The sequence below is a fragment of the Ambystoma mexicanum genome, chromosome 6p, assembly GCF_040938575.1.
Source record: "Ambystoma mexicanum isolate Mex_15411 chromosome 6p, UKY_AmexF1_1, whole genome shotgun sequence".
NCBI classification, from domain to species: domain Eukaryota; kingdom Metazoa; phylum Chordata; class Amphibia; order Caudata; family Ambystomatidae; genus Ambystoma; species Ambystoma mexicanum.
The window spans coordinates 672,151,862-672,167,941 of record NC_090935.1 but is presented as its reverse complement, the minus strand read 5'-3'; the positions used below and the strand labels follow the sequence as shown (position 1 = coordinate 672,167,941).

Here is a 16,080-nt window from a genome sequence, read left to right as displayed (position 1 = left end):
ATATCCATGTTGCCTTGTTTAAGATCGAGTATGTTCTCTTGTGCTGAAACCACTAGTTCCTTTCTACCAAACATAGCTTGTAAACTGTTAATAAATCCAGCAGAAGAATCCATAAATTGGTTGTTGGTAGAAACTAGAGGTGTGGCCCAGGCAAGAGCACTGCCCGATAGATTTGAAATCAGATAGCTGACTTTTGCTCGATCGGTAGGAAAAAATGAGGGCTTCAGGGTGAATTGTACCACACAGGAGTCTAAAAATTCTTTAAGTCTTTTAGGGTTTACGTCATATTTCCCCATAGGTAGCGGTCCCGGAGGGAGTTCAGTACGGGAGGTCACCATTTGTCGGAGGACTGCGTTTTCGTTTCTTAAGGTCTGAACCTCGGTATTAAGGTTCTGCATTGCTGCATTTAATTTTTGCACCTGCTGATCCGTTTCCTTTTTTGGGCGTCACTTTCTATTAGACAGAAGCACGTTTGTGTACTCACAGTTGCAGTCTTGTGCAGGTGCTGGCAGTGGCGGACCAGTAGAAATGGAAATGCGTCCCCCACGGCGTCCAGAGGCCAGTAACCTGGCTCTGTGCACCACAGGGGCAGCACCCCTGGGAAACCCTTGTGGGGAAGAAAACCCAATTAGTCGTAGTCCAGAAGACACTCCAAGTTCCGAAGTAGTAGGAGTTCGGGGTGCTGTAGATGGATCCTAGTGGAGTGGAGCCTGTAGCAATTGTAGAATGATAGTAAGTAGATTGCGAGAAGCAATGCGTGCGGCTTGCAAAGAAACGGCTGGTACGTTGCCGACTGGAGTAAGAAGCGCAGGGGCTCCAGGAGGGCAGCAGGGAAAACCAGGAGGAAGGTAGGTAACTGCAGTTTGAAAGGCGGAACGGGAAAATTCCCAATTAGGCAGAAGAAAACCGGCGGCAAGAATCGCCAAAGAAAAGTAAACAGATAGAATAATAGTAAGAGTAGTTAGAAGGACGGGAGGTAGAAGAAAGAGAAAAAAGAGAAGGAATGAGTAAATTCTGCAAAGAAGTGCGATGAAGAGAGCTGAAAGGAATGGAGAGGGGCAAGACGGAGATAGGGAAATAAATAACGCTAATGAAGTAGCAACAGTTCGTAGTGCAGAGGCAAGGAGCTTAGGTACAATGGAGCGAGACAGAAGCGACGCACCTACCCATTCGTTGTGATGACTGATATAGAACGGGTAGTGAGCGTGCCGCCATGTTGAAAAAGGCTAGAGGGCTCCCTGTGAATTACTGAGATGAAACCAAGGAGGCGCCATCTTGCATTCCACTGCCTTTAGCGAGAATGGTGCTTCCTCCATCTCCTCCATAACAACCCCAAAGGAATCCTAACAGTGTGCTTTTGTAAAATTATAGTGTGAGCGTTGTTGGGTAAGTATAATGAACATTGGTTATGCACTACTCTACTACTGTTACACTAATGTGAGTTTTAGTGTGCTGAGCCGTGTCGGGCAAGTTTCCACATTGAAGCCAGGTGAGAGATCTATGAGGATAAATAGGTAGACCTTACCTTTATTAAGAATGCACACTGAGCAGTGCATCCATTTCAGAGAGCCAGTTTTGGTCCAAGAAGCTGGACATTGTCATGGACTGAGAGGCCTGCGTGGTTAGGGATCATTCACATTTTTGGCTGAGAAAGAGAAATTTCAAATGGGCCAACAAAAAAGCCCAGCCAATTCTTCCTTGTTACTGTCCATGCCATTCCGGCGTGAGTCCAGGTAAAAACAACAAAATATTCCCTACTCTCTCTGGCTATAAATATCATTACCTTTCCCTGATCACCCTGTTAGTTATTAAGCAGTTCCTAACTTGGATGAAGACTGTAACTTGGTCGGGGACTAGAGACACACAAGATGTGGGGTGAAGATCACTAGTAAGTAATCAACATGGCACCCCCTTTTTTATCATTATAGTTCTTGCTGTTTCAGGGATTATCAAAGCAGCGTAAAAGAGTCGACTTAGGCCAGTGTAAAAAAACACCAAGATAGGCAAACTGCTATGTCAGTTTTGTTTTATTCAACCAAAAGAACCATCGACAGAACACTAGTCATGGTAATATCTGTATAAGACCGTTATAGTGATCCTATAATAATGTACAAATATGTTTGGTAAAAGCCTAAGTCTGTGCATGCTAGATGGCGGTGAAGGAGATCCCCTGTATCTCCTCCCGTGATCTCCCCTGAAGGACAGCTTGTGCCACTGAGCCTGCATCTATATGCTGTATGACAGCAGACAAATGAACAGTGGCCTTAAGTCCACCACTGGTAGTTTGTGACCCCAGCTATATCGAAAAGCACTTCCAAATATGGTTGTAGTAGGGTTGAACCTCCAATTCACCCAACAAAAAGGCTATCAGAAATAATACAGCGGGTGAAAGGAAACAAAGAAGAATATCCTTCAACATCTCAAAGGAAGACTTCAAGGCTTTTGAAAGCAAAAGAGCATCCCATGTAGGCCACAGTGGGTACCTCGCTGTCCGATCGTGCTCAAACTCCTCTTCTACCTTCTTTCCACTTCAGTGGCATCCATTCAAACTTCACACTAACAAGTGAAGCCATTAGGCGTGCGCTTCGGCAGCCAAACACAAACAGCCCCGGAGGAACCCAGTCATCACTGCAGTAGAAGCAGAAACCAGGACCTCAGCCTGTTCATGCAGAATCATTTGTGGCACACAGGCAAAGAAAGGAACCAGAAGAAAGTCAAATAGGAGACTGCCTGGCCATGGGAAGAACGTTGCTTCCACCCCATGCCATAAATGATGGAGGCCCCCAAGGAAAACATTGGAATAAGAGAATTGTTCTCAGATGTGAGCAAGGCTAAAGGAACCAATCAACACTCTGGTTGGACCACTAAGAATGAAGCGAAAAAGCGACCAATGACTGGAACCATCAGCTCAACCTATCAGTTGAGACATTCACACTAGCTGGAATGTAGGGTGTTGACAATCATGGAGTGTGTTTCTCTGTCTAAGGACTGATCCCTTGGGCCCATTCTGGTAGGGCCCTGGTGATTCAGATATTCTAGCTATTAAGAGGTTAGAGATGATTGAGTATCAACATGCCTCCCTTGTGACTGGCAGCTATATTATTCTCCACTTCCAGAGGAAAGTGAACTCCCAATAACACATGAAAATGTGCACACTTGAAATCGGATTGTGACAGGAGAGCGACATCCAATACTCTGGAGGCATTGGCTTAGCAATTAGTAGTCTTTCGAGGACAGACCCTGGTAGAACAGGATATGACAAACCACGATTGTCACATGCAGGCAAGTTCACGGGTCGCTCGCGCAGACATCGCCAGAAGCTTGGAAGCGAAGACGTTACAGGTTATGCGCTGCTGTTCTTCTTGCCCCACCACCCCATTGACCCTCTTGGTGGAAGTGTTAGCTGCTGGTTAATTAGTTGTGATGCAGCAATAGAGTGGGATGTATGTGTCTGTGTTGTAACATGAACCTTATTGAATAGAAGAAAACAGACCAGATGTAGTTTAGAAAGCAGTCTTTGTTCAAGTAGGTTTGATGTTTAGTGTGGAAATAATATATAATCAGTTCGCAGACATTAATTGCAATGTATTATATAGTTAGTGATAGGAAATGATTAACCCCACTGGGAGAAATTGATTATATAAGTATAGTCCTGAAGAAGAAGGCAGAGGAAGCCATGTGGTTATCGACCGTTGCCATCGAACCATATGTTGACACCCTAACTTCCCTGATGTTCTTAGAAATGATTTGCTGATATTGGTTGGGGGTGATTATATATGTATTTATGCTACACTGAAATATGCAGGAACAAATAAAATCCACAGTTTATACTGAAAGGTGTTCTTTTGTTTATGTATTTCTGGTTTGCATATATCTGTGTTTTACAAGATTTCAATCCCTTTGTCATAAAGAGAATTAAAGATTTTTTGTAATGAATATATTTACCTGATTTGAATATACTGTTTGGGTATTTTCTCAAAGACACACTGTTCAATTACAGGTAAATTGTTCTTCGATACTTATTTCATTTGTTGAAAATGATTTGACAGGAAATGGATTTGTACATGGCCCGCTTTAAGTTTTGTATAAGGCACTGCCTTTGATGAGCGTTAAAAAGTGCAGTCCTCTGACGGAAGTCGTGCGCTCCGGAACTGCAGGCATGCTAGATCTTTCTGGAATAGTCCAATGCCCCTCTTCAAATTGTCGAGGTCCGGCTTTGCTCAGATCTCCGAAATAGGTTTAGGCATTCCAAGTGTTCTTGTTACCAGAGCAGTGAAGAAATACCGGCAAAGCCTTGGCAGACATCACTGCAGTCCCAGTGTCCAGCATGGGTATTTCGGAAGTCTCAAGTCACTGGTCAGTGATACAGTGGGCCACAAGGATGCCTCAGGAACTATGTAACCTGCACCCTATGGGGCACAGAATATCTTGTCACCTACTTACAAGATGCTTGTCAAAGCCGTTTGTAATAAAACCTGCTGCTTTTTGCCATTCTCAGATATCCTGTGTCCAGGGCCGGTCTTACACCAGATTGTACATCAGGCGGGAAACCTCGTTGGCGCCCCCCCCCGCCCCGACCCCTAAAAATGACAACCAGAAAAATGTGTTACAGATGTTGTAAATAGGGCACTTCATTAAGGACCAGGTGGAAATACAAATGAAATAGAAAATGCCTACATTAGATACTAGGTGACAGTCTTAGAACGTTACCTGTATTATGTGTTCAAAAGTAACTTTCTTGAATTTGCCCTTGCAAATTGAAGCACAGCGTCGGATAGATGCAGGAATTGGCCAATGTAATTTTTGATTGCCCAGGGCGAAACATAGGAATGCGCCCCTCCTCGCCTGACTGGCTCACGTCACTCCCAAACTACACCTCTGTTGTGCGACAAAACCCCTCCTCAATATAAATAAATAATTGCTATATAAATGAAGCTAGTTTCATTACATTGTAATTCAAGTACTTTACAGAAGAATTGTAATGTGAAAACACAGCCTTTGCTGCCCAAGTAAATGGTTTTTCTGTCACCTGTCTTAGGGAAGGCCTTGCCTGAATGCAGTTTCAAACTGTCCATACAGGCACACTGCAGTGTGACCAGCCTGCAGGGGTCTGAGGGCCCGCTGACCACTGGCCCTGTGTTGCAGCCAGTTGTTCTGTTCGTACCACCTCACATGTATTTCACAAGGGGCAATACTAGACTAACCATATGAATAATTTTCTGATAGTAGGTTATCATTCCAAGATGGACAGTCTGGTTCAATCTTATTGTACTCTTTCAAAATATATCTCTGAGAGTGGGAAGGGGACAAATAGCACCAATGAGGATTCCTGTATGCTTTGCATTAAATCAGAGCATTTCAGGACTATAAAAGTGATCAGAGATCTCTAAATTTGATAAACAACTCTGTGATAAAAGGATCGTATCTGTGAATCTCTAAATGCATAACCGATGCATGGCTTGGTGCTCATATCAGGGTTCAAAATACTCACCCTAACATTACATACATGCTCATTTGGACAGCTTAAATTGTTGGATGTGGGTATTAAATGGCTGCATCAGCAGCCATTCAAATGGGGTACATGGGCTCTTTTGCTTCGTGTTTCTGAAAACTTTTAGATGAGGAAGGGCTGGGTCTCACTGTGGGCATGCCCAACCAACCCAATACAGAAACATCTTTTGGGAAGGGCTAAACTTGTAGTCAATCAATATATGTATGTCGTAGAGTCAGAGGTGGCTAATGTGCAGTTTTTGTTAAGTTGCGCTGCCATAAAAACACTTTCTGTGGCACACTCTAGGCCAAGACTAACCAGACATTGTACATCGAGGTGAGGGTTTTAGGGCTGGTTTGAAGAGTTTTATTGTAAATAAAACCGTATTGGGACCATATCCTTGTTACTCTTCCTGTGTGCCCACCACTCAGTTGTACGGCAATACTTGCTTGCACAGTTCAATATTATACATACATATTCAAAGCAACACCATGACAAACAGCATACTCTGGCACAAACACGTTAAATACAATTATGTACAGTTCCGAGTGGTTGCAGGTGCTAACAACACACACATGGGCTGAATACAACTCACCACAATAGGCCAAGGCAACACAATGTTCAACTTACACCCGCAGAAGACCATTACTGCAGAGTCCCGATGAATGGGATCCCGACGCACAAAAGTGGCAAGTTCCAACACACCTGCGGAGGCCGGTAGCTCTTTTATCCACAAGCTTGGTTCTCGTTAGGCAAGTGCTTTTATTTCTGTACCTCAAATATGAAATTAACAAGGTAAACAAAAAAAAATACTCCTACTGTGTGCTCATATTAGTACCAACTTCCACCTTTCAAGCTCCATTGGTAGCCGAGTTCATGTTGGTGCTGATCAAAGATTGAGTGCACAAGTTTCCAAGCCAAAATACAAGCATTTACACAGCGAAGAAAGGCACTTTTGGCTTTTGGCACCTATTGGAAATGAGGCAGAGCGACCTGAAACAATATGCGCAGGTTCACACTGTGTGGTAAAATGGGAGTAGCTGGGAATCCACACCTCATGGATTCAGACCACCTTTCCTGGAGCTCGAGAGGAAGTTGTCCCACTAATTCCCATAAGCACCTCACAGTTTTGGAAAGAAACACAAGGCAAACCACACACGTGGATACAAATTTAGTATAATAACCAACCCCAACTGGCACCAAAAACATGCAAGGTCTGCTATGTACTGTATTCATAATGGCAGAAGAAAATGAACCATAACGGGTGACGTAGACAAAACAGGCAGCGCAGGGCATTTCTTAACTCAAAAATGTTCGCAGGACTGGTAGCAGAGGTTACCGTAAGTGAACACACGACCAGTACACGCACGTGCACAAACCTGAGCACAGATTGCTGTGGGCGCCAGCGATGGCTGATACTGAGTGAGCCCGGTGTCTACGACAATGCGCACCTTTCTGCGCATGGACCATGTGTGTGTCACTGTGGAGGCAGAGTGGGAACCTGAGAAGACGGGGTGGGGGTCACGGGAATTAAATGTTCGCGAGGCACACTACAAGGGTTTAATAACCTGCAAACTGTCCTGTGCGTGCACACACAAAGGGAACAGCCCACAGCAAACTGGCCTCATCACAAGCCAACTGTGGGGGGCAAGGCCCCTCCTGGACCACGGACAGTAGAAGCTAGAGGCCCTTAGTTAGGCAGCGGCACGAGCGCAACCCCACCCCGCGCCTGTCACCACCAACCAACAGGCCAGCAGCAGCAGCCAAGATCACGTTCACCATGAGCCATCACCACATGACCGGCCAGCAGTGCCCCCACTGCCCTGGCCCCCAAACACTTACCTGCTGCGTACCCACTTGCTCCTCTTTTGTCGTAATGGTGGGGGCCCGACAACGCCAGCCCCAATCAATCCTGTGCTGTGTCACTGTAAGAGTGTCAGTACGCGCGCATAGCCCTGGTGGAGGGCACGCCGCACATGCGCCCATGGGCCTGGCTGGTGCCAGTGGCACAGGCACCACCTGGGGGAAGTGAATATAGCAACAAATGTTCCTAATTTTCCAATTGCTGCCCTACCCTGCCTGAGGGCCGAGGCTGCACTGCTACTAGTCTAGAATACGTATAGTAACATTTTTTTTTTTTAACTTTATTTTTGAATTTTACATACCCTTGAAATACAATCGCACCAACAAGGTGCACGATCAAAACTTGAGAAAAAGGAAACGGGAGGTGTAAAAGGTGTAAAAGGTGGAGGGTTGAGAGAAAAGGAAGGGAAGAAAGAAAGGAAAAAAACTTCATAACATTACCCATTAACTGTCCCCCCCCGAAGCCGCCCCTTCCCCTCCCGCCCCCGTATGAAATTAGAGCCCAATTTAATTCTTCATCGGTGTCCGAAATTTAAAGTTCAGAGGGATGTGGAGGATCTCAGTTCCATAGTCTCCTTTCAGGTGCCAGACGAATCAGAGCCTACAGATTCATTACTGTTTAGCAGATATGCGATATACGGTCCCCAAATGTCTGGGGGGCGTGCATGCAATGGTAGGGTTCTTATAAATTCGCTTTCCACATTCTGGCAGTATGTTATGTCTCTTTTCCAGTCATCAAGTTTGGGTAGTGGGCCTCTGCCCCAAGACATGGCGATCCTCCTCCAGGCCAGCACCAGAAGAAGGGCTGCTAATTTACGTGATGCAGCTTGAAGGTATTTAGTGAGACCCAGGAGTGGCCCCAGCGGAAGCGGGGTCACCTGTTCGCCTATGATGTCAGCAGTTATTTGTAAGTTCCAGAAACGTCGTATTCCGCGGCAGTCCCAGGCCAAGTGGAGGAAGTCTGCACGAGCCGCTGCGCATCTTTCGCATTGGGGCGACGTGTCTGGATGATGTTTGTGCTTCTTGACTGGGGTATAGTATATTTGATGTACAAAGTTAAAATGTATTAATTTGTAACGAGTATTCAGTGCAACCTTTTGGGTTTGGTTTAGGATATAGGACCAATCTTCTGTGGATATCGTCTCCTGAATGGCAGTTTCCCAATTTTGCTGGGTTTTAGTGTTGGGTTTCCCAATATCGGCCACCATGGATTTATATAACAGCGAGACCAATCTCCCTTCCCTCTGCGCTTGAATTGTGTTATGTAGTAACTCCCAGGTGGGGGGTTGTTTAGGAAATGAGGGAAATAACTTGTGTAAGGTATGGCGTAATCTAAAATAAAGGAAAACATCTAGGGAAGTATTACCCCCCCTATCTTTGGCCATTTGTGGGGTTAGAAAGGTGCCCTCAGGGAACAGGTCTCCGAGTGAGTGGACATTGACCTTGTCAGCCCATATTAGAAACCCTTTTTCGTTTGTGAGGGGAATGCCGGGAATAAATCTGATTGGAAGTAGAGGGGAGAATCTCACGTCTACTCCATATTTGGTCACCATCTTTTTCCAGATTGCGTATGTAGACAGGACTGTGTTAAGCGTGTTATACAGGACTGGGATTTGGCTTATAATGACAGCACTTAGCAGGTCGGGTGAGGCCAGGGCTTGTCCCACTTGCACGTGTGGGCGAACGAAATGCTCTGCGTACCAATAGCTCAGGAAGTGAGCCTGGGCCGCCCAATAGTATTTTTCTATATCTGGGAGCGCCAGACCCCCCTTGGATGTTGGCAACACCAGAGTGCTATACGCGACACGAGCCGGTTTACCCGCCCATATGAGCTCTAGAACTCCCGTCCTGATTTTTTGGAGAAAGGATTTGGAAACGAGTAGTGGGATGTTTATATATAAATACAGAAGTTTAGGAAGAATTACCATCTTGATCAAGGATAATCTGCCCCATATCGTTAACGGTAATGATTTCCACCTATGGATACGTTCTTGCATTGAGTTTAGCGTGGTGACATAATTATCTTTGTAAATCTCATGATGGTTACGTGACATGTAAATGCCCAGATAGCGCACCTTTGAGTGCTCCCATTTAAAGCCGTGATCGTCAATAAATTCAGTTGTATTGGGGGTCAAGGGAAACACTACCGATTTGGAATGATTCATTTTTAGCTCAGGCATTTGGCCGAATCTTATCACTTCGCGCATTACAGGGTTAAGATTCTCTTGGGGGTCACTGACAAACAATATGACGTCATCAGCGTAAAGAGAAACAATCAATCTGTGAGGACCTAGTTTAAGCCCTCGGTGCAGTTGGTTTTCTCGTAATCTCGAAGCCAAAGGCTCCATGAGAAGGGCGAATATCAGTGCTGAAAGCGGGCAGCCTTGTCTTGTTCCACGCTCTAGTGATATGCTCGTGGATCTAGTGTTACCCAGAGTGACATATGACCGCGGGTCGTTATATAACAGAGACACCAACTTGATAAAGAAATTACCAAAGCCCATCTGTCTAAGCGCTGCCATCATGAATGGCCATTCAACAGAGTCGAACGCCTTCTCGGCGTCAAGAAGTACCGCAATCGCCTGTTGTGTTGGATCTATGGCCTCGATGACTCCGAACAGTCTTCTGATGCCGTATGTGGTACTGCGTCCTGGAATGAATCCGGCTTGGTCTCCAATCACCAAGGCCGGCATGAGAGGGAGTAGCCGTGTTGCAAGTATTTTGGCAAGAATTTTGTTGTCCAAGTTGATTAAGGAGATCGACCTGTAAGATGCGCATTCATCTGCGGGTTTGCCGGCTTTATGTAGTACCATAACATTGGTTTCACGCAGTGTGGGGGGAAGGCTTCCGTGCTCAACTGCTTCTTCGTAGACGCCGAGCAGGAGTGGGGCGAGGATGGATGCGTGGGCTTTGTAAAACTCTCCAATGAGCCCGTCTGGTCCTGGCGCTTTTGAGTTTGGAAGGGACTTTATTGCCTCCAGAATTTCTTCCTCTGTTATCGGAGCGTTTAGTGGTTCTCGCAGGTCTGCCTCCACCCAGTATAGCTCAGTGTCGTTAAGATACTCCTGTATAGAGTTCGGATCTCAGTTACCTTTGGAACTGTACAGGTTCTGATAGAAATTCCGGAACGTGAGAGCGATTTCCTCCTTAGTATATACCCGCTGTCCTTGAGCGTCTTTAACACATTCAACTCGTGTCGGGGTTTTGTCCATTGACAGTAGGTGGGCCAACAAGGTGCCTGGTTTCTGTCCCTCCCCATATTGCCGGATTTGGTGATCATGACCCCGAAATGTTATCTCCCGTTCGGCCGTTTCCCTGAGCTTCAGAAGTTCCTCCTTTAGGTCGGCTTGAGTGTGAGAATTTGGAGCAATGAGAACTTGATGCTCTAGAGCTTTCAAACGCTTCTCACTACTTGAGAGCTCTCTCCCGATCAGTCTTAGTATGCCGTTTTCTTTGGCCAGGCATATGCCACGTACAAAGAATTTTAGAGCTTCCCAAATGGTGCCGGGGGGAATCGACAGAACCAACGTTTGTCTCGATGAAGGCCATTATTTCCTTGCATAGTTCATCTGCAAAGACTGTGTCGGCGAGAGAGCCATGTTTGAATCTCCAGTTGAGTCCAGGAACTGTTGCGCTCGCTAGGGAGACTTCGAGTGTGACCATTGAGTGGTCGGACAGGGTGCGTGGCAAGATTTGACTCATCCCCCAGACGAATGGGCTGTGGGAGGATGCCAAGATATAATCAATCCGGGAACTGGTGTCGTGGACGGCAGAGTGGAAAGTATAGTCCTTCGCGTCACGATTATGCTGCCTCCAGGTGTCAGTTAGGCCAAATGTCTGGCAGATCTCTTGAACTTGAGCGCTGGCTTTGGACGGGTTCCCCGCTGTGTTGTGGGATTTGTCTAGTCTGGGATCAATTGGTGTGTTGAGATCTGCTCCCCATATAATGGTTGCCGCATTGGTTTTTTCCAGTTGGGACATCACCCAGTTAAAGTTGGTTGGACCATCGGTATTCAGTGCATAAGAGTTCACAATTACTACTTCCTTTCCCGCGATTATCATCCTCACCAATAGAGCTCTTCCCTCAGAGTCTTTCTGCGAGTCTATTACACTGAAGTTCGTTCTCCTATCTATTAAAATTGTGACTCCTCTGGCATAGGATGAGTATGATGAGAAATACCTATGGCAGCCCCAGGATCTGGCCCAGTGCAGTTCCGACGATGGCAGGAGATGTGCTTCCTGCAGAATGGCAATGTTGATTTTATGCCTTCGGAGATATTGGAAGACTTTCCTTGTTTTCGCCGGCTGGTTACCACCACGAATGTTCCAGGTGGCGACCTTAAGTGTTGTCGCTGCCATCAGGGAGGTCTGGTGAATTTATATTTGATGGGTTTGGATGATGTGACTGATGAATAGATTCATGCGAGATTCTGGAGAGCTTGGCTTCTGTTCAGACAGCTTTGAGCTGCGTGCTCATTTCCGTGTGGGGGTGCGGGGTGAAAGGCGGCTGTGTTGAACTCGAATCCCTCCCTTGGGTGGGCAACCCCCAACAGGCCCACGACAAACAATCCCTTATAAACCAAACTGTCAACATTGCTGTGCAAGGGGCGCTAGTAGCCCTCCAAGACGAGGTTGCTCCCTCCCACTGTTGCATTTCTTTTTCGTGGAGATGAATGTATTCCGTCGGCAGAGAGCAGGTGAATTTGATTTGTGTTAGCTCCCGGCGATAGCTTTATGGCGGGTCTCTCCTCGGGCGGTTCCCTCTCTGTGGGAGACCATTGTTATGGGCAGGCCTACAGCCGTTACGATCCAGATAGTCACTTGTCTCTTTGGGAGTGTGTTGAAAAATTGGGTCTTCCCTTCAAATTGAATGCAGAGTTTCGCCGGGAATATCATTGAATACTGAATTTGGTTTTCCTGCAGTCTGCGCTTCACAGCTGTGAACGACCGTCTTTGTGTCTGGACTGCTTGTGAAAAGTCTGGGAAGAACTGTAACTTATCTCCATCGTATTGCAGGTCTCTTTTGTCTCTTGCGGCCCTGAGGATTGCGTCACAATCTTTATAGTTCAGCAGCTTAGCTATAATGGGACGTGGGTTCGTCCCGGGGATAGGTCTTGAGTTAGGTATTCTGTGAGCTCGCTCTACTACAAAAAGCTTGGACAGGATATTAGGGCCGAACAAGTCCGTGCAGATCTTCTCTACGTGGTCCTCCATCTTGGTGGTCAATTGGAGCTCTCTGACTCCGACGATCCTTATATTATTGCGCCGGGAGCGACCTTCTAAGTCCTCATTTTTGGCCGTTACTATTTTCATCTGCGCTTCGAGTGAGGACACTCTGGTAGCCATAGCTGACGCCCCGTCGTCAAGGTCTGAATACCCTCTGCTCGACTGCATCTAATCGGTTCGCATGCCCGTCCAGCCGGTGTTGGAGCTGGGCCACTTTGGAGGAAAGTGTGTCTAGTTTGCTACTCAGGCCTCCTATGCTGGCTTTGAGGTCAAGTAGTATTTCCCTGATATCAAAGTCCTGTGATTCTTCTCCGTCATGAGGTGGAGCCTGGGTGGGGGAATGAGACCTACTGTTAGGGGGGGGCCGTTTTGGTAGAGGAGCAACTTTCAAAAGGAAGCTTTCTCTGCGACCTATCTGGTTTCCCCATTCTTGTTGTGGACAGGCGCGTCCGTGACTCTGGAAGCTGTGTGGTGCTGGTCCGTGCGATCGGGTAGGGCGATTGTATTTATACCTTGCCGGGCCTGGTGGCGGAGCGAGCCGGCCTGGAGACAGGGCCTTGTGTCACCTCCTATGATATGGTGTCTTCGTTATGCACCGGATATTTGCTGCTGGGTTGAGGGTAGGTGGCAGTGCTGTTGGGAAGTACACTTCTGGGTTAGCACCGGGGGCCCGGCGCCAGGGGAAATCTATAGCAATTCTCAGGGCTCGGGTCCATATGGGGTGCCTCTGTATGATGTCCGGAGTTCCAGGACCAGCGAGGCGTCCCAGTGTGTTTCAGCGCTGGGGCCCTGGGGTGCCGCTCACTGCCGAATTCTTCTCCCCGGACTCTCTGACATGCGTGCCCGGGCGCGCCTCCCGTCGCTTTCTGCTGCTTTCTGGACTGGGGGCAGCGGGGTTCCAGGCCGACGTGGCCTCAGGAGTTATGCCTCGTGGTCGGGGGTCAGCACTGCTCACTCCCGGCTCGCTGTCATGCGACCCGTCAAGGCCTTGGCGGTTCTGTTGACTTGCCTGTCACACGGGGGAGCTCGGGGATTTGCCGCCGTTCCGCCACGCATGTGTATGCGGCGAGGGGAAGCGTTGGGCGCTCGTACCTGGGTTGCTGCTGGTCACGGGCGGCTGCCTCGACTTTCTTCCCCGCACCGGTGCTAGTTGGGTCGCTCCTCTCAGGTCGCTCCCAGGCGCCGCGGCCGCGAGACCGCAGGGCTCATCCGGCAGTCTCAGAGCCTGTCGCATCCCGGATGTTGCAGTCGGGCGGCAGGCTCCTCATCGCCGAACGGTTTTCCACGCTACCAGTCCTCCGCGCCCGAGCAGAGGCCGCGACTCCAGGCCCGCACGGGGAAGAGGGGGGGGGGTTCTTCTCCACCGGAAGTCTCAAGGTGAAGCGTCAGGCAGCAGGCAGAATAATTGTGGATCCGGGTTCGAAAGCGCCTCGCCTATATAATGCCGGCGTCAGAGCTTAGTTTCACCAACACGATAGCAACGATTCATCAGGATTTCGTGGGAGCTTCACGGAGCTCACAGGGAGGCCGCCATCTTGGACGGCTCTCTAGCGTCCTCTCACGTATAGTAACATTAAATGAATGTGGCTGCTGCGGCCTGGCTTTGCAGGAGCACCGGCTCGAGGCGGACAAGCACCACGGACTGCTGGTGTGGCGCCCCCTAGAGGCCGACTGACGTCAGGCAGCCGCCTGAGCTGCCTGACACAAAGACCGGCCCTGACTCCTGTGACACTGCGGGTGGGCACTTCCCCACCACTGCTGCCACCGCCCGTAGCTGCTCCCCACGGTGTCAACATATTTCGGGTTGCACTACAGCTCGCACCTGGTCATTGTGGTTGATGGATGCACTGACTATCACCACTTCATAATTAAAATGAGTCTGAGATAAGTGCTGGTGCTCAAAAATAAGTGCCACACACCCCCACAAATTACTGTGATGCAGTATCCCAGTTTGTGCCCCATTGCATTGATAAGATGTATTAAACGTGCAACAAACATTCAAACGAACATATAATAAAAGCAAAAAACGAATGAAACGCGTTAATTACTTTTTTCATAAAAGTTCAAACGGCACGAAGAAGATAAGACACAATATACAGCATATGCAAATATCAAAATCCAGTTTCGCTTGTAATTTTTCAGTGTTAAACACAGGCTTTTCCACATGTTGACGTGTGTATTATTGTATCGTGTTACAAAACAATGATTCCCTCCAAAATTCACTACGTTTAGTTTCTGAAAGGCAGATGAAAATCTACCCTTAGCGTGATGTGTGCTTTTAAAACGGTGCATCCTATTTCAAATTGTAAATGGATATTGTGTTGTCTTTGTTCCAGCTGAGAAGCATGCTGGCGTTTCCTGCGTCACAGCCTCCGTGGATGACATCCGCTTCCAAGCCACTGCAAGGTACGGTCTGGCATCGTTTGTGTTGCGTTGTGACTGAGGAGAACTCTGATCATTAACCTGGCCAGAGAGCCTTGTTGATAACATCTCAGCGAGCCCCGGATGTGCAAGGGTCATCCCTGGAGCGTGTCTACAGCCCCTCTCTGAGTTCAAAGGTTAATGGCACCAAAGCACAGTGGCGACAGGACAGTGCGCAGCGATGTCCTCGGCAAGTGGGAGCGTGTTGCTGTAAAGTCAGAGCCACGCCAACTGCTCTCGGCGGCATGCGCCATGTATAATGCGGTTCAATAGTGTTCTTGTTCATCACGTCTTGAAAGAGACACACAATGATCATTTGTCACTCGTTTACCAGCTTTTCCAAAGTGTTGAACCAAAGTTCACCACATTTCCTTTTAAATAAGGGGAAACTGTAGGTTCATACCTTTTCCCAAGATCCATGAAGCCATTTTGGTTTGTCTGATTAACTCGTTCACATAACTCATTCATAAATAATAGGTATCAGAACGCACCTGCATTTTACAAAATCTGCAAGCAACACTTGTTTCGAAATAATTTGGCCAAGCAGAAGGCGTTGCACTGAGTTCTTGCTCGCCAGACACGGCCAGCCACTGAAGACTGTTGCAGTGCTCTGCTTTGGTGCCGGATCAGCAAATGTTGACTGCTGCAGCGTCCAGCTGCAGCCCATGAGAGCACAGCTGACTCCGGTCCTGGTCTAGTTGACTGAACTTGCAGAGTCGGCAGGCAAATGCAATACTATGGTCAGTATTTAGCCATATGGATACAATATTCGAGAGTTTTGAGATATCTACTCATAACGAGTTTGGCGGTACGGTGGCGGTAATACTGCTGAACTACCGCCAAACTCATTTACCGTTACCGCAACTTGGTCCTGCGGACATACTGCAGGATTACAATTGGCGGGATGGCGGTGTAAATCCCCATTTTCAGAGTTCATAGGACTCCATGGGGTTTTCGGCGGAATTACTTCTGGGGCTAGTTCTGATGTGAGAATAGTGACCCAGAACGTCAGTAGGGTGGTGGATTCATCTCCAGCGTTGTGCTGGAGGTTAGTCTTCCAACCCACAGCAATCCCGTAG

General features: G+C 47.7%; 1 protein-coding gene across 1 annotated transcript in view; it reads left to right on the top strand.

Moving 5' to 3' along the window:
- ACOT12 (acyl-CoA thioesterase 12) overlaps positions 1–16,080 on the top strand; it is an 816,096-nt gene that overhangs the window by 24,852 nt on the left and 775,164 nt on the right. Inside the window, exon 2 of the mRNA XM_069627558.1 lies at positions 14,917–14,986. Within this exon, the coding sequence (XP_069483659.1) occupies positions 14,917–14,986 (70 nt within the window). The remainder of the gene's footprint in view (positions 1–14,916; positions 14,987–16,080) is intronic.